Source organism: Xiphophorus hellerii, chromosome 2 (assembly GCF_003331165.1).
Source record: "Xiphophorus hellerii strain 12219 chromosome 2, Xiphophorus_hellerii-4.1, whole genome shotgun sequence".
Lineage (NCBI taxonomy): Eukaryota > Metazoa > Chordata > Actinopteri > Cyprinodontiformes > Poeciliidae > Xiphophorus > Xiphophorus hellerii.
Genome location: NC_045673.1, coordinates 1,962,041 through 1,989,474, shown reverse-complemented (window position 1 = coordinate 1,989,474; position 27,434 = coordinate 1,962,041). Strand labels below are relative to the sequence as shown.

General features: G+C 39.2%; 1 protein-coding gene across 3 annotated transcripts in view; it reads right to left on the bottom strand.

Annotated features, from left to right (window-relative positions):
* The window catches only part of tspan9a (tetraspanin 9a), a 224,119-nt gene that overhangs the window by 43,128 nt on the left and 153,557 nt on the right, over window positions 1-27,434 (bottom strand). For all 3 annotated transcript variants that reach the window (XM_032580078.1, XM_032580071.1, XM_032580062.1), the window contains 2 exons: window positions 10,347-10,538; window positions 1,163-1,237 (listed from right to left, as the gene is read on the bottom strand). In XM_032580078.1, the coding sequence (XP_032435969.1) occupies window positions 1,163-1,237; window positions 10,347-10,538 (267 nt within the window). The remainder of the gene's footprint in view (window positions 1-1,162; window positions 1,238-10,346; window positions 10,539-27,434) is intronic.

Below are 27,434 nucleotides of genomic sequence, written 5' to 3'. Positions count from 1 at the left end.
ATCCTGGGAAAAAATGGCTGCTGTTCCTCCATGATCAGTTTTAGGGATTTCTGCAGGTTTTGGAATATTTTGTCATCCAATCTTTCTTTCAATTATTGTTGACTGTCTTTATTATATAAAAATGTGTTTATAAAAATGCTCTGGATTTTTTTTACTCTACTCCTGACTGTTGTCTTTGTACAGTGACATTATTTGAAACTTTTGTAACTTTCCTGCTAACTTAGACTTCAGCTAAATAATTAAAACAGGAAAACAACAGAAAAATTGCTCTAGGCAGCTAAATTTTACTTGTGGTTATTTAGAAGTGTAGCTGATGGCAGGTTTGAACTGAAGAAGTGGAGCCAAAAAGACAGATGTAGATTAGATACATGTGTTTGTCCCAGCAGGCAATAGAGAATAACAGGAAAAGTCTTAAAGACTTACACAACAAACTTGAATCAAGCCCAGCTCTCTCAGGATATTTAGGATAAACTCTAGCTGCATCATGCAAGAAAAACAACAACAACAAAAAACTAAAAGAAAAACCAGCTGCATCATTTCTTCTAGAAGACGTGAGCTTGGCGTTCAGACGAGTTATGCTGAGGTATCTGTTGTTTAACAATCTATTCCCTTTCTGTTAGCTTTAGAGATGAACATGCAGGGCCATCCTCCAGCCAGTGAACTGATCAGAACCGATCTGTTTCTGCTCTCCGTGGTCAGACCTGCAGCCGTGGTCAGACCTGCTGCTGACAGGGCGTGAGTCCAGCTGCAGGCTCACTGACAAAACTGAGGAATAAAGCTGCATCTTACTGCTTTCTGTAACTTCTAACTTCAGGTAAGCAGCTAAAATAACATCACCCATTTTATTAGTCATTTACATGACTGATGATTTTTTTTATCAAAACCAAAACTTTTTATATTTTTTAGAAAAGGAACACTTAGTGCTTTAATGGTGGCCGTATTAAAAGCTCCTGATGAACCACATTTCATTTGTGCAGAATCATTTGTTTTCAGACAGCGAAAGCTGGAATGAATATAAATTAAAGCTGCTGTAATTATAATTTAGCTCCAGTAAAAGTCAGAAGAGGAGAGAGTTAAATATGCATGAATAAACTGAACAAGTCGAGGTAAAACAAAGTATGCATAACATGGTGGACAGCACACTAAAGCAGAGCAAACTTACCTTATCAGAGTACACAAAGAAGAGGATGATGAGGATCAGCTCTGCCAGAAGAATTATCAGCAGTACGATGAAGAACTGTTGGACAAACAGAAAAAGTCTTTTTCAGCAGCTGCTCTGTAGAAATCAATGATTAAAGTTATGCTCTGACATTTTACAAACACATGTTGTCAAACAGAAGATGAAAACAGATGGCGTCCTGCAGCTAGAAATAAAAATATATTCCAATAATAAGAAACACAAGTGTCTGAAATTACATTTCTCATAGCAATTACAGACAGAAAATCAAGGTGAAAGGAAGTTAACCATAATAATGTCTGAAAGCTGTAATAATGTCAGAATTTATATACATACATTCAATATTTTACATAACTTTCTGCTTGGAGGAAGACATAAAAAACACATAAAGATGCATAGTAAAGCAAAACTAATTGTTAAAAATGAGCCACAGAAGCTCTGAGTAACTCTGTCAGAATAAGAAGAAATGCTTTTCCGTCACAGGAAACATAATAAAGTTTCAGGACTTCAGGACAAAGTATGCATGAATCAAAACATCCTTAGCTGCACATATTCAAAAGAAAAAGAGTTTATAACCTCAGAGAACAATTGTGGAAAAGCCTCCAGCGAGATCCGTTGTTAGGCAACACTGAGTTTCATTCTGATCGATGCAAAAGTTTTAGCAACAAATTCAAAGAACTTAAAATATCATGAAGGTTTAAATACAATAAAAACAGCGACATCAATAGGTACACATTGTGAAGAAGGACTATTTTGTTTTTACTGTCGTGTTCATTTTTTTATATATAAATCAGAGCAGGTGGTTTATTAATCTTAGAATTTGAGATTGTTTTTTGCTTTTGCTATCTTTATTAAATGTAGTTCACATTTAAATTATTTTATTTTCATTCCTAAATGAATAAACACAGACTACATCTATAGGTTTTAGTTGAAGATGTTACCTTTTCTTCATATATACACTGCAGTTCTGCAATGTTTCAGAGATTCTCTTTATGGATAGAATACCAGAATTTCAGTATTTGGAGACCGTCTCCATGCCACCATGGTGTTGTTCCCTCGCTGTGAGAGAACAACAGCAGAAATCCCTCCCAGCGTGAAGAACGTGTGTAAACAGAAACCGTCTAGAAACTGTAGCCCAATCAATCGTCATATTCTGCAGAACAGTCTTAGTTTGTTTATGAAAAACAGCTTGAACAAAAAGTCATGAATAAAAGCTGCTTGATTTCTGTAACAATGTCGACTGTAAATATTTCTTGGAAATAGGAAGTGCAGATATTTTTTAAGAGAAAAAAGGTGGATTGAAACCAACCAAGCATAATCTCGCCCTTGGCAAATTTTGAAAAATTTCACCAAGATGGGCGGAGCCAAGACACAACGAAGGGCGTGTCCAAGAGTGTGGACGAACTTTGTTGCTATATTTAGTGGAATTTCAGATCCTCTAGCAACTTTAAAAAAACTAACAACTAGTTTTAGTTGAAGACTTATGGCGATCTGCAGCAACGCTGCCACTCTGCTGTCATAAGCTCCTCCCACTGCCAGTCGTCCTTCCTGCAGCAAACCGCCTGCAGTCACACATTCCACTCTCTGTCCATGTTGCCAAAAAAATTCACATATTTGCAAAGCTGATAATGCATTCAATAAATAATCATCACTTCAACTCCTGACTCACCACCAGGGGGCGTGTGTCTGGGTGAGGTGGTTTTACTCAGACAATGTGGGGCTGAGCGGCGTAGTTGTTTGTAACCAACATGAAAATTCACCTGCTTAAGCAACATTCAACCTGAAGCAGGCAGCACTAACAAGACTTTAGGCAAAATATTGCAGAACTTCACAAATTTACACTATTATGTCAAACATACTATATAAAAACATATCTCTGACTAACCTATTTAAACAGTTTATCAGCAATTAAAAATTGTTGATTTGAGATTTAGTTAGACTTTAATATTAAACTCTTCTGAAGTCTTGCCTCTCAGTTGCTCAGTTGCTACCATGTATCTTCCTTGATGCTGCTTCAGCTAAATATTTACAAGCTTTTCTGCACAGCATGGATCAACCTAGATCCCTAAAAACCCTAATTAATTCAATGCTCATTGGGAAGAGGAGGGGTGAACCATTTCTTATTCCATGGCCCACATAAAACACTTTCAGCAGCCTTTTGTTGTTAGCATCTGCTTTGCAGGTTTTAGAACCAGTGTTGCTTTTAAAGTCAGCTACCGACTACAGCTGACTGCTTTCTACATTTTACATATCTTTCAGATATCTTTGTGTTTTCATGTGTACTTTTATTTTCTTAGTAAGCAGTTCCTGACATTTTAAAAAGGAAGAACCTCAGAAAATACTGCAAAGGATGTCGGAGCTTTGAATGCGCTGTAATCCAAAGGGAGATGTTGTCAAGGTAAACGTTCGGTTCTGTCCGCCCCCTGAGATCCAAACCTGCACTGATCTTTGAACGACATGACACCATCAGCCCCAATAACAACTCCCAAAGCCCCTGGGTGCAAAAAAAAAAAAAAAAAGAAACAACCCCGACTCTCAGACAGCACTTCCATAAAAAAGCTCAGCATGGCTTGATATGCAAAGCCATCCCTCAGTGATCTGGCAGACGATGTTCCCTGCCTGACATTTTGCCTAATAAGAAACATCAGGACTTTTAAATGTAATATTTTGCATTAAACCATTTTATTATTCACAGTCTCCAACCTGCCTCCTCGCTGCCTGCACTTTGCTCTCCTCCACTTCACAGTTGTCAGCCAGGTGAAGGAAGCCATGTCTAGCACCGAGGATTTGGAAGGGCTTTGGACTGATGCAAGAGCTTCAAGGGATTGAGTCGTTTGTGATGTTAAGTAGTCAGAGGTCTAACTTTACCTCTCATTTAAACTTTCTAGACATGAAAGTTTTCTTTTTCTTTGCAAATCCACACAAACATCCTTCAACTGAACAAACTTCCATCATTAACTTGTGCTTCAGATACAACACTTATAAAATCATAGCCAAACAGAGCAAAGCCAAGCCAAACTAGGTTTTATAATGAATAATAGAACATTTTAATTATTTAACTCATTAATATTAAGTGCTTTTCAGAGTGCTATGCCCATATGGTACAATCATTTGCTGACATACTTCACAAAGCTTCCTATTGAGGGAGAGTCGACTTGCGGTACTGACCCGTTCAGTCATCATTATTCTGGTTTAATTGCTTTCTGCTTTTCCTGAACCCAAAACAGTTTTAATATGGACAACATGGCTCACCACCCAGGGTGCCACGGAATCAGGGGATGGCTCAAGCCCTATTTGTGGACAAATAAAAGTTATATCAGTTTTTTCCTATAAAAAATGTCTATTATTTATTGTTATTCCCATAAAAAAATGTAATCCAGAATTATTCATACCCCATGGCAGATGTAGATTTCTTTTTGTAAATGAATCTGGTACGTTGCAAAATATGGTAAAATGATGTAAATGGCGCTCTAGTTAAAAAATATTATAATTACACTTTCTTTTAAATGGCATGTCAAAAATTATTTACACCCCTCTCAATAACTGGTGGAAAAGACTGGCAGTAAAGCAACCAATCCCGTCCTTTTTTACTGACCAGCTTGTTGCATGTTTGCAGTGATGCTGTGAATGTAGTGGACCTCACTGCAAAGCTAAAACCTGCAAACCTTCAGACCTTCTCTAACCCTTTCATGCATGAACTATGATCCTTTGTGTCAGAATTTTTTTTTCCATTTTTAAAATTTTTTTTCTTAAGGCATAAAAAAAGGTAGGAAATTTTTTTTGTAAAAATATATTTTTTTATTTTTATGTGATCAATTGTAATTTTGTCCAAATACAAAGTTGTTATTTGAAAAATGCATCAGTAGTATTTTTCCTTAGGGGTTCTCTGATGTCACAATATGTTTTTTACTTGCAAGAGTCGTCTACAGTAGAAGGAGGACCGGGTCGGTTCTCATGCTTTTTTGTCTGTCGGCCATATTGTATTTAACAAAAATAATTTCTTGCATTTGCAGCTGATGGCCAGTAGTTGATGGTATATTTTATGATGCATTAATGTCCACTTCAGTGGTCTGTGTGCATTTATAACATAAAAATTCACAGGAAGCACAAGAAAATGGCTTTTAGATAGCTGTCCACTGTAGTGACCACTATGCATGAAAGGGCTAAAAATGTTAATCCCTGCTTATTTCAATAGTTTATAAATATTATAAATATACCTCAACATGCATCAATACACACAATGGAGACCATCTTAACACAACCACAGACGCCGAGACAAATCAAGTCTGGACTGAATAATTTACAGTCTTTCTTACTCCTGGGCGTTCAGCCAATCAGCACCAAGGAAAATGAATGGCGCTCATGGATTGCTCAATAGCATATCAAGTAACACAGAGTTTTCCTTAGAGTTTTGAAAGCCTCCTTGCCATCACCCTAATCTTTATCTTGCTCCACAGACTCAAATTCAAGTGAGGATCTTGGCTTTGTCTCTCCAAAACATTAACAATACTCCTAGTCACAAGAAACATGTTATATTAAAAGATTACTTTAGGTGGTGGCGCAGGGGGTTAGTACGCCCCACGTTTGGAGGCCTTAGTCCTCGACGTGGACGTCGCGGGTTCGACTCCCGGTTCCGACGACCTTTGCCGCATGTCTTGCCCTCTTTCCTGTCTGCCTACTGCCACAAAAATACGTTGCAAAAACTCTTCGGAGAAAAAAAAAAGATTACTTTAAACGTGCAGTAAATCTGCCGCGGGTATGAATAGTTTTGGGCTTGATGATATGTTGCACTGTGTTAAAAAGGCAGAAGAATCAGCTGTAGTTCAAAAGATGAAGTGTGTCAAGAAAATCCGAGCTCATCCCACTTCCCCATGCTGGAGATTTTAGTTTAACAGTAATAATAAATAAAGTTATCTTTAAAATGAATCACTCAAGTGACATCAAGGCCCAGCAGTAGACTTAGGTGTCAATAAAATAAATCTGGTTGTGTGTGTTGTTTTTGTCTCCTGCAAACTTTGCTTTAATTCTACTTTTTTCTATCTAATCATAAGAAATCATAGTCAGTCAGAGAGAGTCATTAAACAGGAAAAGCAGGTTTCCTGGAAAAAGAGGAAGTAAGTTTCCAGCCTGCAGATTTATAAATATAGCTGAGACTATTTCTTATTTTAAAGCATGAAAGTTTTAAAGAATTAAATCTAAACATTTTGGTAATTTGATAAGATTCAAAGTAAAATACTTATATTAATATTGGTTTACTTGTAATAATACTTATACTTACATTTGTGGGAACACTTACAAGAAAAACAAGTAACTGTAACTTTGGTATCAAATAATTAGAATCATGGATTATTCTTGGTTTCTTTTCAGAAAAACATCTGTAATAACTCACATTAAGATCATAATAAGAGTAACTAATAAGTTATGGTTATAAAATCATAAATGAATGATAAATCAGAGAAGCTAAAGAAAATAAATGTGATAAATGTGATTTTGACATTGAACTTGAAATGGTGTGAAAGGTGTAACTGCAATTAAACATCACTGATATGTTGGAGGTAGATGGTAGGTGAAAGGTGAACGGTTAAGGGAAAAAGGGGAACTAACAGGAGAGCAGAGATGACCAACGCCTTATTTAGAAACAGATTGAACAACGTAAACGTTTCAGAGAAAATGTCGTGCAGGCAATGGACACAGGAGGTTGAGCAACCCTGAGACATTAGCACAGACATCAGGAAATGTCTGTGAGACAGTGATGGATATGAGATCATCTGTCTAAGCAGACAGCCAATGAAACAAGCCCAGCAACAGTGCTGGCCGGTGCAGGCGCACCAGGGGGGTGGATAAACCCTATAAAAGGTGGGTGCAAAAGAGGAACCTTTTGTTGGATCCTCCGGGCAGCTTCGAGCCAAGATCGAAATGGACAAAGAACTCTGCAGCTGAAGAAGAGCCGGGCCCACGGAGCCGGAGACTGTCCTGCCATGGGGACCAACCCGTCTGGCCCACAACCTGTGGCTTCGAATCGCACTTCTCTCATCGGCTGGGTTCAGACCCCAAAGACAAAGATGAAGACAAAGGCAAAGACAAAGAAGAAGAACTGGTGCCTTTTTTCCTGCCAGCACCAAGTCCTGTGTGACCTCAGCATCCATGCGGAGAAGAAGCTCATCAGACCTACAGAGATCCCTGCCTTCGCTGATCAACATCTTCCTCCTGCTGCAGCACCTTCTTCATCATCAAGCCAGGTCTGGGGTTCGAAACGTCAAACTCCGTCCGTCTCTCTCAAAGGTTCCCTTTTTTAGTTCTCAGTGTCAGCAGTAGGGAAAGATAGACTAGATGATTGATTTTACTTATTTGATTATTTCTGCTACTGAATTAAGCTGTACTGACTCTTGCAAAACTGCCTTACTAATAAAATATTTAGCATAAAGAAAATCTAAAAGATGTTGTGGACATTCAGTTAATGAGTCACCTTAAAGTTCTTTGATGGTTGTAAAATAGCTATGATGTTTGATTCTGGAGAGGAAAAAGTTTAAAATGTTTTTAGGTTGCTGGTAGCCCAAATTTAAAACGTCATCCTTGGGACTCGCCCGAGTCACTAAAACCTACCTGGTTCAATAACAAATGCAAGTTGTAAAATAGAGAACGAGCGACCGTTAACAGGTGTGCTCTGTGAAACTAGTTGGCTGTAGGCTGCTCAGTCTGGCTAATTCACAGGGGGAAGAAGGGTGGGACACCTGGATGTAGGCCGTCAGATAACCAGGCGAATCGTTTCTCGAAACCAGCTTAAACAGAGTTTACTTCAGTTCTGGACAGGGTAAATCCCAGCAGATTTAGGAAACTCAATTAACCCGTTAGAAGGAGAGCTGGTAGCACATCTCCCCTCTCAGAAGAGGAAGTACAAGAGTGAGAGAGTAGAGATAGAAAGGAGGGGGGGGGGTGTTGCGCAACAACAAGTGCCAAGACAAATAAAGTCTGAACTGAATAATTTAATGCAGAACAGAGTTTCTGAAAAGCTCAATTTGAGATTTATAAAACCTTTATTGCCGTTGTGAAAGAGCATTTTCCTTTGGCTTAAGATGAGAAGTGTAAGTGAAATACAGTTCTTATGCTGGGGGGAATTATTCCACACTCATAAACAGCTTTGATTTGTGAAACTTATTTAGTAAAACCTAAAAATGGTGATTACTTTTTGAAGAAAAAGTTGTTCAAAGTTATTTCTTGCTCCATTCTTGGAAGCCCAACACTGACCAGGCCACAGGTGAAAGGGTTCGCCCAGGAACCATGACTGACACCAGGTCATCGTTTTCTGAAGAACACGCCTCGTTTGTCATTCACTGCCTCCTCAGTCTACGCACTTATCTTTAGTGGTTATGTGTTATATTCTGTCCTGCTTAGTTGCTGTAGTCTTGTCTTTATTCTCTGCCATGTTCGATGTGTCAGCCCATTTCTGCAGGATCCCGCCTGGCAGCCTCCAGTTTCTATAATAGATTATTTCCTTTTCTGCGCTCGCCCCACAGGAACCTCGCCTTCATTTGGGTTTCCAGTTTTAAACCAGCACATGACATGAGCTGTGACCAAAGGGAAGCAAACGACATGTAAGCGTGTTAATTATCAGAAAGAGTGAATCCCGCAGCTCAGTTCCAGGATTTCATTCTTCCACCATACTGAGAATGAAAACAGGCTAAACCTCCACTGGAATGTTTCTGCCTCTGTTGAAGTCTCTAAATTAATCATAACACATTTAATGGCTTCTACACATCCACATTAACTTTTTTAAACAAAAAGCATTATTTCACAAATAATAAACAAAGCAGGTATAACATTATGACCACCTAGCTAATTATGTTGCCCTGTACTTCTGGGATCTGGGATTTGGAGGTCAAATCAACACCTCAGCTCACCGTCGATCTCCTGAACCAGTTTTGTTCTGTGGTAGGGATCGTTATCCTGCTAGAATTGCCCAAAATTATCAGGAAATGTCTTTTCCATCAAGTAATGGTCTGCAATGTCCTCACTGAGGGCAAAGTAAAATCCACATGAACCAGTTTGAAACTGATCACAGCAGACAGGGAACTCACCACAAGACCTGCAGTTCTGGAGATTCACTGATCACAGCTGTCCAGGTATTTCAATTCACCCTTCATCAGTCTCAAATCCTGATTACTTCCCATTTTCAAATGACAAAATGTTCCATTGCTGCCTAACAAGTCCCAGCTGCCAACATGAGTTATGTTAAAGAGATAATTAATATGTTTTACTTCACATGTCAGGATTAATAACATTCTGAATGTTACATCAATGCATTAAACTTGTACAGGAGTGCAGATCTGTTTTTCCTCCATGTTCTGTAACTGACAATATAAAGAGATCTGCCAAGCAATTAAAGTTGTCAGCAGGAAACATAATTATGTGTCTATAGAAACACATTTGCACTGATAATGAGTTGCTGCCATTAGATCAGAACAAGAACTAATCTTGTCAGAATCTCCAGCTGTTTTGTTTGTGATTCATTTAAAAGATTAAATTTAGCTTGTTTGGCGTTTTAACCTGACCTGATAAAAACATTGAGTCCAGTTTAAACATTTATCTATGAAAGTCCAACGGCCAAAAAACTGACATTTCCCTTTTTTAAGTTTTTAATGAGAGCGCGTTCATCTGCTGGTGTTTTTCAACAGTAACTTCCAACAAAATAACATTTGAATGCTGCAGATGGAAAGATAAAAACAAGACATCCTGTGCATATATATTGATACTTTTCATAAATCCAGATTTTTCTCTTGTAAATGAAGAAACAAAAATATTTTTCAAACTAATCCAGATTTTATGACTATATTTTCCATGATCATCACCAGTATTGTAACAGAATATTCAAAAACTCTTACTCAAACATATTTATTATTCATACCTACTTAAAACATGAATAAAACATAACTTCTTCATTGGTTTCCAAACTTTTCAACAGTTCTGATTAGTTTATTCAGCACAATTTTAAGGGCAAATCTTAAGATAAACATGTACATTTATACTAAAACAAAAATAAATCTAAGAGGTCTTGGTCTTGTTGACTGTATTGGTTATATGGCAGGTATGTCAAATTAGTAAAAAATACAATAAAAATATTGATGAAAAAAAAACCAAATATAAAGTTTGAATATACAGAGATTGAACTTACGCTTAAAAGCAGGCACTTGTTCTCCTTAATGGCACCCAGGCAACCAAGAAAGCCCGTCACCATGACGATTGCGCCGACGGCAATGACCATGTTGGCAGCTGACAGAGACGGGAATGAAGGTGAGAAGGTGGCGAAGCTGCCCTGTGACACAGAGAGCCAGATGCCCACGCCAAGCAGCCCACAGCCACACAACTGCAAAGCAGAAGACAACAGATGTGAGGGTGAGAAACGGACAAGTTGCGTCTTTTCAGGCACAATCTTAAAACATTTCCAACTCTTCCCTGGATGCACTGATTATTACTGAAGACCTCCTCAAGCAACTAGGGTTACCTTTGAATTGAAAGAAAAAACTAAACGTACAGCCTGACTCTCCGGGTCTTTTCAGCTGCCAGGGACCCAAACAGTTACTAAACACAGCCAGAAAAGCCAACAAGGATTATGTTAATTACAGGGGCGATAAGCCAATAACAGCTCTGGGAGAGATTAGGGCAAAAAAATTGGACTTGAGCCGCAGAGTTTTTGATTATGTGAGCAGATTACAATAAATCCAGAACAAACAGATATGTAATTAGTCCCAGATCCAAGGCGGACATCTTCCAGGCTTTCTGAAGCCACCTGCAGTGGATCTGAACTTTAACAAGACGAGGCAGCTTCCTAATCTCACTCCAGCAGATTCCTGCTGATGTGTGTGGCGTCCGCAAAGTGAACGTTATCGCAACATGGAGCGTTCAAGGAAGGCTTTGATTTGCGGATGTGTTGGTCTATTTTATCAGAGATAATATCACACGGCTTTGGAAAACATAGAGAGTGAAAGAAATGAGGGCAGCTGTAGGTGACATCTAACAAAAAGAACAAACAAATACAGATTATCATATTTTTTGTAGTTGGAAAAGATAGGAATTGTATTCAATAAGCTCTAATTGATGTTCGCAAACATGCGTGGCTGGGATCATTGAGTTTGCAGTTTGAAACAATTTCTGGACTGCTTGGTTCTATGACATCCTCAGTAAATATCAACTTTGATTTAAAACAGGTTTGAACAGAATTACTGCGAGACCGATTAGCTCCAGCGCGGCTCTCCTTACCATCAGGCGATGATGTGTAAAAGTAACTTTGAGCTTTAACTGCAAGAGTCAGGAAATGGTGAGAGATGCCTGAGGTCTAATGAGTCCTACAGGATACATGCATGAGCCACACATCCCCATCTCAAATGTCAGATGAGCTCAGTCTGACTGCTGCTGAACTTTGACCTTTGAGCTGTTTTGGTTTGACTTCACACAGGCTGATGTGAAGACAAAGACCTGGTGCGTGGAGAGCAGCGCTCCCAGGAAGATGATATGCCTGCCCTTGCAGACAATAGGCAATGAATCAATTAAAAAGAAAAGGGGGAAAGAGCAGCGCAGAGTAATGCATCAGGACTGATAAGAGCTCTGCTTGAGTCTGCTAAAATTAACTAGCTGAGTGGGTTATCCTGTAAAAAGCCTGTTGAGAATGTCTCCTGTCAAGGTTGAAGGAAACACAGGCTGAAAAAGATCCTTGATTTTCAGACTTGAGGGAACGACTCTAAACGGACAACAAGAGACTCAATCATGTTTCCTCATCGTAACTCTGCAGTTTTTAAAAGCATCTTAAAAGTACATTTGTCTCTATAAACAATCCAATTTTAATCAACAAAATAAGCAATATTTTTAATTCAAAGCAGATTTTGCAGCTAAATTATAGAATAGACAGACATATGAGCTCAAAACAAAGTTATTTATTGTTTTCAATCAGTTATTCAGGATCTTCAACCATCAGATTGGTGCAAAGTGCAAGGCTGACATTAACTCATGTTTAGCTTTGAGATGCTATTTTAGGCTTGAATAGCTGCAATGATAGGCTAACTCCTTTTAGCACAACCTGAACACAACAACAGCTTTTTCTGGAGTCCAATCAGATTTTTTCTGAAGTAGAAATTAAACCCCAGCGGGCCGAAAGAAGCTGCGTTTTTGTGTTTTGCGAATGTCGCTTGTGTGTCAGATTTACAGACATATCCGAAACACGTAAACATGTGAAAAAAATTACTGTGGTAAAATTGAAGAAATTCAAATTTTTTTTACATTTTTTTTACCCCTCCAGGGGGTCTTTTGTGGGCTCTAGTGTCCCTTATATGGCAGTAGGCTGACAGGAAATGGGGAAGGAGAGGGGGGAAGACATGCGGCAAATGTCGTCGGGTCCGGGAGTTGAACCCGCGACGGCCGCATCGAGGACTCAAGGCCTCCAAATATGGGTCGCGCTAACCGCTACGCCACCACGGCACGCCCAGAAATTCAAATTTTTAATAATTACATGAACATTTAGAGACTAATTACATAAAGTCTCTAAATGGGAGCAAAACGCAAAGAACAGAGAGAAGCAGACCGATGCTTTCTGTCCTTTAAATGCTGAATAAATCCAGTGAAGCTGAATTCATTGGGAGGCACTATTAGCCTTTTAATGGCAAACTGATTAAAAACAAGAGCAGTCCAAAAGTCATTTGAAAACAGTGGAGAGAGGTCGTCCTTTTCGCTGAGCGTCAAATACACAGAATCACAGCTAACGGTGTCCTGAAGGCCAGATAATATATAGTGTGAGAAGGGATTTAGGGAAGCAGGGGACTAATAGAAAGTTTAGGAGGCCACATTGATAAAGTGGATTTACAGCTAGTGAGGGGGAGAGTCGAGAGGTTTAAGAGTCCTGCTGGGGAGGAATACAGTACCTTCTCTTAATTGTGTTTAATGCCCAGTGAAGGGAGCTTATCTGAGAGTGTCAGTCACCACAGCGATGGTGAAACTGCCCAGCCCTCCTCAATCCGTCAGATCTGAGCCGGCATGAACATGCCTAATCCCCGCTCTGCTTCCACTTCTGCTGCTAGGAAAGGCAAACGTTTCTGTGCCTCTAAACACAGACCTGCCACTTCTCTGACCTCAGGTACAAGAATGAGCTGTGGCCTTCAGAACCCGTCCTCATAAAAACATCCAGGAGTGACACAGAATCTCACTTTGTTTACAACATGAACAGTTATGATTGTCTTTTCTGCCCAGATCTAATTAAACTGCATCTCAGTAAATCATATCATCAGTAAGTTCATTTATTTCAGTGATTAAATTCAAAAGGTGAAACATTTATAGACTCACTAGATACAACACTGTTTCTATAACTCAGTGGTTCCCAAAGATTTTCTGGCTCCTCTATGGATTACAATAAAATCCCTCCGCCCCCCAAAAAAACAAAAAACAATCAACTGGACTCACATCGTTCAACCTGACATAAACCTAAACACATATTTTGTTTTCAAACTCCACTGAAGATTATTTCACACTTCAGGTTGCAACAAAACAAACTACAAACCATCTTTACAGTGAAACACTTTTGTGTAACAGTTTTTTTTTTCATTCATCCATTCTGCTTCTCGCGCCGCCCTGCCATGGCACTGCGCCCCCTTTAGGGGCCGCGCCCCACACTTTGGGAATCACTGCTACATCTCATCTCTGCATTTATGACATTATTCTTGATTGAACAATTAATTCAACTCCAGCATATATTTATGTGTGTGGTAGTGAATCTGTGAATCTCCTCCAAACTCTTCAATGTTTCTTGCTATTCTTTCATTTTGTCCTTGTTTCCTGTGAGACCTTTTTCCATTATGTTTTTTCCTTCCACTGAACTTTCCATTTATATTTTCGTCAGCTTCAGTAATCCTCCTGGTGGAAGGTATGAGTGACTGTTGACACGTCCAGCGTCCATCATACGGTGGCCGTCATTATGTTCCTCCATTAGAAATCTGTTTTTATTGGTTTTATCTATTATTCGCATTTCCTGTTAAGATGATTTTGTCTTTTTATTTATTAAGATTAGCTCTTTGATCCAGTGATGCATCCATCATAGGTACTAATCGCCGGTAATCACTGCACCCTTCAGAGGAAGCTCATTTCAGCTGCTTTCATGATGGTTAAGTGAATTACAATGAAGCTGGAATGAATGAAGATGACGGTGAGATTTGAGGATAACCAACATTCTCTGAACACGTTACCTGTGCTGCAGCTCTTTAAACTTGTTCTCATTTAGGTCACTAATACGTCCCGCTGTACCACTGCACCAGATTATGACCTCCAGATTATTTACTGTGTGGTTCTGGATAAATCCGGTGAGCAGACACTCACAGCTGCCGTTGGTTATCCTCAAATCTCACCGTCATCTTCATTCATTCCAACTTCGTTGTAGTTCACTTAACTATCATGTCATCATTAAGCAACCAAGTCTGAGACATGACAGCCCTCCAGGTCCACAACTCTTTTAAATTTAATCCACGTTATAGATGGATAAAGTCTCTTTGCAGCCTAGTTTTTCAAACGTCTCTCTTGGTTAGAAACTGGCAAACACTGTCAAAACCCATCAGCAGCTTTTGCCTTGATGCTCGGTGCTCCCATGCATACATGCAGCATGAGATGCTTTCCAACACCTCACACATCACTCTCAAGGTTGCTTTCATATTTGAAGCCTCAAGGTACAAATTGTACCGCTGTGATAAAGAATCAAAAAAATCTTTGCAGCAGAGAACACAAGCCTGACAGCACAAGCCCATTTAATTACACTTAATGTTTAATCTTTTTTTTGCAAAATAATGGGAGAATAACAGTGTTGAGATAATGTTTGACCTACGCATGTGGTGAGTGATATTTTTTAGAGCACTTTCTTGGCAAAGATAGAATGAAGTCAACTGTCTAATAGCACGAGAAGAAAAGTGAGAAAAGATCGAGCAGATCGGAGTCAGCGTTATGTTTTAGTTGGAGGAAACAGGAAGATGTGAGATGAGACTGTCTCTGTGAATGAGTGGGGACATTTTAACAAGCTCAGGGGAGAATAATTGAAGTAGTACAATAGGAAGCAACAGTGATGGAGCTTTCTACAGAGAAAGGTGATGGAGGAGAGGTCAGCTGTGAGATGTGGAGGAGAGCAGAATATTAAAATCCAGAGCCAACAGAAAACACTGGAGACGAGTGTAAGAAGAGGAGTAAGTTCAGAGAGAAAGATGAAGAAGAAAATAGGTTGTGACCCCTCTTCCAAGTGGTTGGCTCAGATGATTATCAGTTGCTGCGGTAACTGACTCGGTGACATGGAGCCAGCCGCTTTCAAACCTCTTCAATCTCCTCCATATCAACCAGACGTCAGAGTGTGCAGGTGAGACACTGAATGACATTTTACACACTGATCACTCAGGGAGGTCATGACCTCTGGTGCTGCTTCTGTCGCATCGGGCCGTCTCCTGGAACTGGGCTCGTCATGAGAGCTCAGTGACCCAGAAGGATTCAGGTTCGGTTTACTTCAAATTTAGCTGTTAATGCTTTTTTCTGTCTGTAGTAACTATCACTTTATTAGGCACATCTATCTGATTGCTCATTAACAAAATCAGTTAATCAAAAGGCAGCAACTAAAGATGGCGTGCAGAACATCAAACTGAGCATCGGGACGGGAAGAAAAGGGAACAAAGTGACCCCTGAACTTGGCATGGTCATCTACTAGGATCTGAACCCACAACCATCTCTGAAAAAGTCAGAAATATTCAGTGAGTGGTGTAAACACACGCACCAGGAAATGTTTGATCATTTCATCACTCTCCAGTAGGGGGCACACTTCCAGTAATGCACTTACTGCTTAGCGCTTCTGCTAATTTTGAAAACATTGAATGCACTTAGCTTCACCTAAAAGCATTTTTCCAAAGCAATACTATTGGCTCTTTACTAGGCTTTCAGTTGAAAGAAGTTCAACATCTATGTTTAAGTTTTGCTTATTGACCATTAAGAAATCAAAGTAGATGTTTCTATTTATGCTCTTATTTTGAAGGGAATAAAGACTGTATCCTCTATCTTTCTATTTTTTCCAAGATACTTTATTGAGCAAGTGGCACGTTTACCACCAACGAATGAATGAAGAATAAAAAATAAAACTCTTACAAACCCAAAAACAACCAGGAGAGTCAATTAAACAAACATATTCACATATAGTTATGAATTGTTCTGAGAACTTCCTCATGTTCTCCTAGTGACTTTATGGATATTAACATAGTTGAATTTAGCACGTTAGCATTATCTAAAGTGTTAGTAGAACCAATGTTTATCATTAGCGCTTTAGGATTAGCACAGCTAACTTTTTACTTAGCGGTGCCCACCACTGTCCTTTTCAAATAATGCAATGTTCCACCAGGATAAACATTTATACATTTACAATTACTGAGAGTTAAAATAACATCCTCAGGTCCACCTATATGTAGCTACAGACAAAACTTAGCCTCCAAATGTGAAAACATTCTATGATAGCAATGAGTTCCTGTAGTCAGACTCTGAAACTGCTCTGAATTTACTACAGGAGCAGCAAAACGAACCCAGCCAGCCTTAAACTCCCCAGATCCCACTCTGATTAAGCATCAGTGGGATGTGCTGGATCCAGTCTGATTCACAGTAACTCCAGTCTATAAGCTCTGCATAAAGATCTGCTGCCAACATCCTGGCGCCAGACAAAACAGGAGATCCCCAGAAGTCCAGCAGCCAGGCCCATATGGGTAAAAAACTCTAATCCAGTTCAAGAGGGATCTATAACATCAGGGAAGTGAATTTTATTAATGTATCTGGTCTCTAAGTTCACATGTGCTGTTCCTCTTTTATCACACAACATATAAGCACATAAACTGAATCATAACAGCACAATAAGCAGAAATATTTGTAAAAACGGATAAAGAAAAACAGCAGAGTTGACCTCAGAGACACTGAATGGTCTCTGTTCTCTTCTTCTGCAGCTCAAGAAATGTTGAGGTGAATAAAATCTGTTCTTTGCCATAATTGATTTGGCTCTGCAAGGAAGACAAGAAATATTCATTTAGCTACAGGCATGATTTTTCAATTTTTCCTTTGATTTTGCAACTCAGACTCATGTAACAATGTAAGTGCTATTTTGGTTGCAAAAAGGCAACCAGAATAATGTAACAACAAAGCAAAACAAAGCAAGTGTAAACATCAAAAAGGTGCAAAAATGCCCCAAAGGAAAGACAGGCAATTTGTGTTTTCTGCACAGCATTTTGAAGCATGCTGGGAAAGAAAACGGGAGTTTTTTAAGAGCTCATCTCCACCTCTGTGAGAACCGGTCAGATTTTTCTTCATTTATTTATTAAGCTTTCCTGCAGATACATATATGATTCTACTCTCTCCCTCCTCCAGGACTGTCAGGCATAAACAAATAAAACAGAAGCCTCAGTGAATGAAAAGTCATCTTTTAGATAATCTGTTTGAATTCATTTTTCATAATACCTTGATCATCTTTTCTCCTCTTTTCAAGTCTTTCATAATGTATAATAAGTTATTTTGGCTTTAAACACTGAACAGCTACTGAACAGCTACTCTACATGCGGTGCATTAAAGTAATTATGTTAAAATAAGTGCTGCATAAGGACTTTTGAAAACGCTTTTGACTCATGCAAGTACCAACACTTTATGCTGAAAATCAGCTTAATTCAAACAATCTACTATATTTTTCATAGTAACAAAAAATTCCTAATGATTCCATCAGAAATCATTGTTTTCTGTATTTAAAAACATTCAGGGAAATATAAAATACTGTCCTAACTTTACTATGCTGGTGGTGTTATATTTCACAATCCTTTTAATATTTCACCCTATCATAAAGGACTAAAACTAAACTGTCAGCTTCTGTACAGAAAGCTTTCCACGGTATAACATCCCACTTTGGTCTACTTGGGGTTCCTAGTTATTACCCTGTGAATACTGTGCAGCCAGAGTGCCTTGTATAACAAGTAAATTATTCACAGGGCTATGATGGCGGTTGAGGCACTCTCAAGCAGCAAAAAAAATTAAATAAAATAAAATTAATAGCGTGAATTCAAAGGACTAAAACAGCTGCAGAGTTTAGGGTTAAAAAGTTTTATCCGCCTGGTTAAAGTTTTATTCACAGACTGGAGTCCCTGAGGATTCACAAAACCATAAAATTACCCCAAACATCCAACTTAGAGAGGAAAGAAGAGAAACGTCTTCAGACTGAGCTTCGTTCAAGATTATTAGCACTGGAGGTACTTTGGTGGCATAAGCTAAATATAGAGCTAATTAGGAGATAAAAGATGAATTGCTCACAGATTCTGAGAGAAACGACTGGAAAATGAAGCGCAGCAGAATATTTTTAATAAATCCTAGTTCACACGGAAGCAGAAGGCACCAAAACAAGAAGTTCTGGTTTCTACTTCTCACCTGGAATAATTCTAGGAGTGTCATTAAATTCACCTTAATCTTGTTACTGTTGCAAGATGGAAAAGTTTTGAGCTATGCTAAAGTCTAAGCTCAGAGTAGCTAACTACTCTTAGCAATGTGAGCTGATGCCATGAATTTCTTTGTTGGACACACTCAGACACTGAAGGAACACGATCCCTGGTTTTTTAAGGATGATGGCCGTCCTACGACTTTCCCATTTGGAGTTTTGACTTAACAAAATTTTCTTGTTTATTTTTCCAACTTAAAACCTGTAAAGTTTGAGTAAAATGTGGCTGTATTCTTCAGCTGAACAACAGATTGCAGATGTATTTTGAATTTGGTCTTATCTAAATAATAACAAAATTCAAAATAATAACAAAAGATCTGCTGTTGTATCAACCTTCCAGACCTCTCAGGTCCTCTGGTTCTGGTTTCGTTCTGCATTCCCAGAGAAACATCATTCAACTTCTAGGCACCACAAATCTGGAACAAACCTCCAGAAAAATGCAAAAATCCTGAAACACTGAATTCCTTTTCAATCCAAACTAGAAACTCATTTAGTGTTGCCTTCAATAAATCATTCATTTTAGTCTGTCTTTCAAGTTTACTTTCTGTTATTATGTCACTGCAATGTTCTCTTTTTTCCCCTAATGTTTTCATCATGTGCAGCATTTTGAATTGTCTTGTTACTGAAATGTGTTAGACAAATAAACTCGCCTGTTTTACTGCTTTAAAATGTTCATCACTAGGTGGCTTTTGGGCACCTCTGTGTTTTCCCTGGAATGTTATTTGTTATGAAAGGTTCATCCAGCCAACATAAGATCTGTGGTCAGTTCTGTCCCATTTCTTCTGATCACATATTTAACATTCTGACTGCTGCGGATGCCTTGGCTGGAAAACACAGCCTGTCCTGTCTGAGGCCTTTAGAGATGCACCTGTCAGTGATGCAGTGGTTGGCCGGGTTTTCTTCCCCTCAGTCTCGCTCTTCTGGGATAAACTGAAAGGCCAATTCACTGCACAGTGACTCCAAATCAATCGAGCCAGTAAGGATTAAAGACAGATGAGCCTTGTGTCTGTCCAGCACCATCCACTGACACAACTACACACATTCACGCCTGACACACAACCTCGACCCCATCCAGACAGTCAGACACACAGACAGACAGGGAGAAAAGACAATAGCAGAAGGCTATTAGACACCCCTGACTAATTCTGCTGTTGGATCTCTAATATCCCAACAAGACTCTTCAATCAGTCTAAGAAGCCACAGGCACTTCAATTATGCATTGAGAATAAGTAGGAGCGCATCAGGAAGGGATGAGAGTCCTGCAATGATTGGAGACGGACAGAACGCTTGCTCTGCAAGAGTCAATCACAGAGACTGAAGCAGAGGAAAAGAGGCCCTGCAAACCAAACAGACCACAACGCACAGAGCCAACGGCCGGAGTTCAGGTCCAAAACACCGACAGACGCTGCCACAGAGGAGAAAAGATTCTCCACTGCTCTACGCTGCAGATGCAGAGAGGCTCCAGAGATCACAGCTGCTCTGTTCTTAACTGCTGCAGTTTCTCATCTCATCTTCAGGTATGAAGATGAAGGATCCTTATGATGTTCCAACATAAACACTTTAATAAATCTGATCAGCTAACCACAAATCAATTTTACTGCTTGGTTCTGACATCAGAGGTGCTTCTGAAGATTTATACTAAAGATACACAGATCCAATATTAATATCTGTATCAATCCTGATATTGAAAATAATTATAGATTGGACATCGGTGGCAATGTGCCCGTTCCACAAGGACAGATCTGTTCAGTCTAATTCTATGCGTAGTGTTCTGAGCGACGTCATATTTAACTTACATTATATTTAGAAATCCTAATTGCACTTTCTGAACCATTTCAAAGATTATTTGTTGCAGTTTATTTTCTGCATGTGTGCACAAGTTAGTCAATCTATTTTCTTTCAGTCAAGTTCAGTTTCTTTATTATTTATTTTACATCGGCTGTTATACTCCTAATTACACTGACTGAACAAATGAAAGTTGTTTTCATGTTTGACAAAGCTTGTGAAGCTACTGGTGTATTTACGTGAGCTTGGCTGGTGCAGAGTTAGCAAATAAATTCATAATACACTACATGTTTTTAAAAAAAGAAATGTTCAGTATTAGATCGATATGGGCCTATACTAAACCTCAGATATCTGTTTTAATATCGGAAGTGAAAACTGTGGATCAGTTCATCCCTAATTTCTACTGATTCATTTGACCACAATAAAAAATGAATATGTTAGAAAAATAAATATTAATTTATATGAAGCCTGCAGCACTTTATGAGCTCCTGTTTTCCTCCACATAAACTGGCTTTTCCTGTGAAGGCACACAAACATTTGGCTCATATAAATATCTCACTCCGTTCTGCCAGGGAAGCCATGTCGAAAACACTAAAAGGCGGGCAGGCGCTTGGACAATCTCCCATTGACTTTCACCGGTTGAAGGGTTTAATGAGCGCTCTGGCTCAGCAGAGACACACGACTGCCAGGATCTTGTGTTTTAGACCATTTTGACACTCCAACCTGTTTCCCACACAGTACCTGAATCAGAGATCCAAAGAGCTAACAGAAACTGGGAATCTCTAATGCACCATATGGCAGCCATAGCGCGCTACAAGTAAAAAAAAAAACAACAAAAAAAGAACAAAGCTGGGATCAGCACATTTCTCTGCTATTTTTCACACCAACAGTAGTTAGATAAGCTGCAAGATGAATGTGAAGATCCAAGGCAAAAGGTTCAGGACATCAATTCTGCATTCTTAATATTTATTATACTTTATACAGTAGTATATAATAACACACATATGAATGTGAAATGAAATGCAAACATTGCGCTGGTTGTCGTTTTGTCGTTACAGCTAAAAATCTGAAAAGAACAACAACTGAACAACGAGCTTCAGTAGCTCCAGTTGAGACTCCCTTCCTCTCAGATCAGAGAACTCAGTGGCTTTCTTTAGGGCAGATAAAAGCTTATCTTTTTAAATCAAACAGAAGCGTACACAAGCTTACAATAAGAGGTTGTATATAAAAAACTTCTTACACATAAAACACTCACTGTTCTTTAGAATTGTCATTATTTCACAGTATGTGCATGTATGCACACCTTTTGGTTGACCTCCTGTCACTGTGAGCTGTTTCTGCCTGTGATGATGCAAACTTCAATAAAAAAAGGAAAATCTGACCTTTTACAGTTTAGCTCTACAGACCCAAATCTTTCACTCTGTTATCTGTAAACAGGCTCAGATCTGCTGTTTGAACAGCTCAAGCGTTTCTTGGGTCAGCGGGGCGCGTTGCTCCCGTTTGAGCCTGAGCTCGTCAACATTTGTGGATCTAGCAGTTGTTTTTGGTATTTCTGTGTTCACTTCATGTTTCTCAGTTGGAGGCTGAAGCATTAAAATCTCCTCTTCAAAACTACAAAGTAAACAGTAAGCTTCAAGAGCAAAGCAAACAATCATTAGCATAAGTTTATTTTCCCTAATAAGCTGTGGAACTTTGTGGAATAAAGTGAGGTGACCTTGGCTGTCTATGTTTCAGACCGCCTGAAGAGCTAAATGTGTCGTTATGGATGTATCTGGAAATGCGTGACGATTGGTTGCCCAGAATGAGGTGAAAAGCAGCCCTGGGATTTCTCCCTGGAAATAAGAGAAGCTCTTAGGCATCAGAAGTGCTTCGTTATGGTTTCATCAACAAGGCCAGTCAGCTTGACCTTCTGCAAAAGCAGCTGCTTGGTTCAGCTTTTGAAAGACAAACCGGAGATGTGTGGATGGATCTGTTTGTGCATTATGTAGTTAATAAAATTCTTTGCACACAGTGGCCTTCCTGCAGGGAGTCTGTTCAGACTGTTCAGCCGACAAAGATCAGAACCGCTGCAGCTGAACACAGCATCCTTAGGTACCAACATTCCCCACAATGCTAGAGGATTATCCACACACCTAATGAACAGAAGGGAATTTATATGCCAGCAGGTTGAAAGACCAAGAACTGAGAGGCGATGACACAAAGCCATCTGCTAAATGTGCAAAAAAATCAGATTATTTCCCCGTGATGATTTACATTTGACTGGGAAGACTTTCTTTAAAAAATGCATCAGAATAAAACCGTGAACATCCCAGCATACAGTGTTTCCTGGAGTGGCAGCGCTCGGATGGCAGCACTCCTGTTATGTAATGCAAAGCATTATGCATCCCTGGAGGGACAGAAGGAAGATGAAGACACAAAATATGCACATCCTCTTAAGTGAAAAGCGGAGCACCAAGCGGAAGTCGAGTGAGAAAAGAGGATGTTTAGATTGAAAGGCACATAATCAATACTTACTTTGCATGCCTTACCAGAGAGAATTACTTTTTTCTTGCCCCTACACAACATTACAATAACCTTTTCTTTTCATATGGTAAATTATTCATCAGATTTTTTTAAAACACAGCTGTGGAAGTAGAAATCAGAAGAAATAGTTTTGCTAATATTAATAAAACCTTTGCTCTAAGGATGGTGGATAATAGAAGCTTTTATTATTTTTTCCCTTGTTGCTACTTTTAATGCAAGAGAGAACATATCTTTTTTCCTACCACTAATCCCCTCTATTAAATTGGACTTTCTGCTGAAATTCATACTACATTTCATATTCTATTACATCCAAAAAGCTTTGTGATTTTGCAGATATTCTGAATTACTTTAACACCACAGAACCCACCCGCCACCCCAGCCTTATTTTTAGTGAACAGTTCAAGGGAAACTGATTTGATTCTGTAAATCTGGGCCACAACCGACTTTTTTCTGAGATAATAAAATTGGAGAGGGACGGGAAGGCGAGGGAAAAGCAGACCTTACGTTAAGCACTGCAGGAGAACGATCTGTATTCATGGAGGGTCAGGATGTTGGAGAGCGCTGTGTGAATGTTGATGATGCTCAGTCTGCATCTGCTCCTCATCCAGGGGGAATACTGGGAGAAGTGATGTGATTTCATCTCTAGCATGACAATCACAGATCGAGATGATTGTCAAACTTCAAAAAACTACAACAAATGACCTCCCAGCACTATTATTATGACGAGCAATTCTTTACATAAAAGTAAAAAAAACTCACTTTCTAAAGATAGGGCCACATAATGATAACCTTTGTTAAAACATGACAAATCCCCATTGTTTGCTCCAGTGGCTAGCAGCTATTGAGCTGGTGGAGGCAGAACAAACTGGGCTGCTGCTTTGGGCCTCCAGGCCAGCAGGGGGCCTCAGCTGTTGTGTTCTCATATGAAACGAGAAAAACTACTAAACTTTAGATCAGTGATTTCTCATCAAGTCATTTTAAAAAATGTCCACTGGAAAAATTATACACAAGACCAAGAAAATATATCTGATTTCAACGGTTCAAAATATGTCTGATTTGTTGCCATCATGGTGGAAAAATCAAAACATAATCAGTAATTATGATTTCTATGGGTACAATTATGTATAATTTGATACTAAAAATAATCTGTGGTAAATATTGCCCAATTTAGTGTAAAAATAAAATCTCCTTGATGACCATAGTGGCCATCTGGAATTTTTCAGTGGCTAACTAACATCAGTGTTTCTTATGTGCACATGTGAAATATTTTTGCTGAAATATTCAATATCTGCTGCACTATAACCAGAATTGGGTCATTAAATCAAATTCTGCTTACAGCCCAGCAAAATCTTGGTCCGGCTCTGGCTTTAAACCTCAATGCTTCATTTTATTCTTTAAAATGGCTGACAGTGACACTGTGCTGTTGCATCGCTGGGTCTGTCAGGTTGCGAGTCGTTCATTCTGTGACGGATTCCCAGAAGAGATGACCTTCAGTCCTCTTTTGAGAAAAAGGCAAATCTTTGACAATTCTTCTCAAATTGCCCACTATTGTCTGCAAAAACACAATGCCCTTGGCAGCACATGTTCCCTCCCACCACTAACATACATACGCAGCTAATAAATACAACCTTCTCCTTAAAGGTCAGGTTTCAGTGACAGTTCTCGACATGGAAAAGCATCCCATCCATTCTCTCTTTTTAACCGCCTCATTGAAGGTGTCTCTGCAGCTGACATGCTAATTAGCACTCGGGGGAAATGGACTGTGAAACTACCCTTTTCTGGTCAACCATCCTCTGAATTCCCATCAGCTCCACATCTGGATGCACTGGAAAGCACAAAGAGACGTATCATTAAATAATTGTCAGCCAAAACCCCCGTGTCGGATTGTGATGTAATCGCAGCTGAATTAGTCACAACCCTGAGGATGCAGGAACGGGACGAATGGAAATCACAGAAGCTCAGAGAATAAATAAACATTAGTCCCAGGAGGGACGCTGCAACGGGGAGACTGGACTCCGCTGGACAGTCGTTAGGAAACACCAACTGCCTACAAAAATCTGCTCCTGAGCACAGAATGACTGACGGCTTCACTCGGATTAGACATCACCCTTCTTAGATACACAGCACCTGCTTTCAGGGGACAGCACAGCAACATGTTTGCCTGACTAACAGAGGATTTATGCCTCCTTAGCACTTATCATTCATGAACTTAAATGCTAATTCCTTCAAGATCACACTGGGTAATCCACAGAGAGTGGGGATGACAAAGAGGCTGTGTCCAGCTGGAGCAGTGTGAAGTCCTGGACTGCTGGAGTAAAGTAGGACAACTAGTTTCAGAAGAGTTTGACTGCAGAAAAGCAGCAGACTCCAACGCCTCCCAGCCTCGTATAAATGTGCATATTTGCTTAACTAAGTAAGCCACTAGTGATCTGAGGAATGAAAATCACCAGTCATTCATTTTAATGTCGACTTACATAACCTTTACTTATAGTGCAGATTACAATTTAACCTATTAAAAGATGATTTGCACATTTCAGAGATTTTCTTTTCTTTTGTTACAGCAAAGTTGTTGATAATATCAAGATATCTAGAAAATAAACTGTCTTCAACGCTTGCTGTGAACCTGTTATTACTATACATGTATTTAAAGAGGGAGTATTTATTTTCCAGGCACATAGCGCCATTTTACAGCACAATCAAGTAATTATGTTACCTTCAAGTTGTTATAAAAATTATACATACATCAAATTTGACCTAAAAGAAATTTTACTTCATATTTTAGTGCCTTGAAATTGGGCCTCTGTCTCTTTCAAATCTCCTGCTCTTTATGAAACTCCACCTTCAGGAAGTCCTCAAAACATGGCGTCTCTATTGCTGAGCTCAACAGATGAGTAGTTCCACCAGGTGTTTGCTAATTCCTGCTGGCTAGTCTGAAGGAGCTGAGTGGGGGAGTAACGGGGGAGGGCTGCTCTACGGGGTGGAAGCTTGGAATCTGCAGCTCTGATTAGGAGCTGCAGATTAAAGGCGGAGCTAGGTCCATACAAGCGATGTCCACAGCTGAATGGTTGCCATGGAGATTAAAGGATTCCTCAAACACGCACAAAAGAATCAATGAAACCCTCCAGGTAGGTTTTTGCTAAGGGAATAACATTATAACATGATGCTGATATTGTCCCTTTGACACTTTGTACTAAAGTTTTCTCTTAAGTATGCAGGTCTGTTTAAAGTGTAACTAACTCCACCCTGAACATAAAGCCCCGCCCCCACCAAAGTAGGTGGAGCCAAGATACACCGAGGGGCGTGGCCATGTGTGGAGACGAGTGGAGGGGTCGATGCTGTGGTCAGGGCGAAAGATGTCCTGTTGTCAAATTATCCACTTTGTTGCTGTATTCTGTGACTTTTCAGACCCTCTAGCATCTTTTTTTGTTAAAAACCAACTAGTGACAAAACTAGTGGCTTGTGATTAACATGAATATTAGAGCAGAAGAAACCCATCCCACTCTGAGTCTACATTTGCAAATCAACTTTTTTGCTGATAAGCTTTCTAAGAAAATGTTACTTAGGCTTACATATGTTTCTGTGTAATTTGTGTAAATGTTTATTTCTGCAATACTTTGCCTAAAACCGTCTAAACTCTGCCCTCCTTTGCTCAAATTATGCCTAATCAGTTGAATTTTCTCAACATTTTTTCCAAAAAGAAAGTCACTAAATATGACAGAATTGATAAGTTGGCAGCAGGGATAGTTATACTTTAAATATTGAGTTTTCATTGGCAGTAAGCAGAAAATCATCATAATAGCTAGAAATAAAGGGTTAAAAATATCAGTCTGTGTGAAATTAATCACAATTTCATAAGGGATAAAGTCACTGAAGTAAATGAACTTTCAATAATATTCTTATTTATTATCATACGTACATACATTTATTTTGAAAAGAGTGGAGGATCATTTTTCTTTCCACTGGTTTATTCCAAACAATCAAAATGAAATACATTGAAGTTGGTGGTTGTAATGTGGCAAAAAGTGAAAAGTTTCCTTTGAATTTAGAAGCTGTTCTGATTTTCTGCATAAATGTTCAATTTTCCAGCTCGACTCTTCGGCTCCCTGTTGTTTCTAGAAAGACTTTCAGATGGTGCTTTGGTTTTCATCAGGGATGTTTTAAAGACACAACTAACGTGTATTACTTTCATCATAATTTATATGCAAACGCTGCGGCTGATTGGCACCTTGTCAGTCTGGCTTTTAGCTTCAAGTCTAAACCAGAACAATGAATGACACCAGCAGGGACTGACGTTATGACAAAGTCCCTCTAGCATAAAACATGGTACTTTCTAAAAGATTTAACAGCATTCTGTTTGTTTGTGAAGGGAACTCTGCCATCTTGCTCCGAATATCTTACCACATTTCAGATCTGCTTTAGAGGCTGAAAGTAAGGACAGAAAAG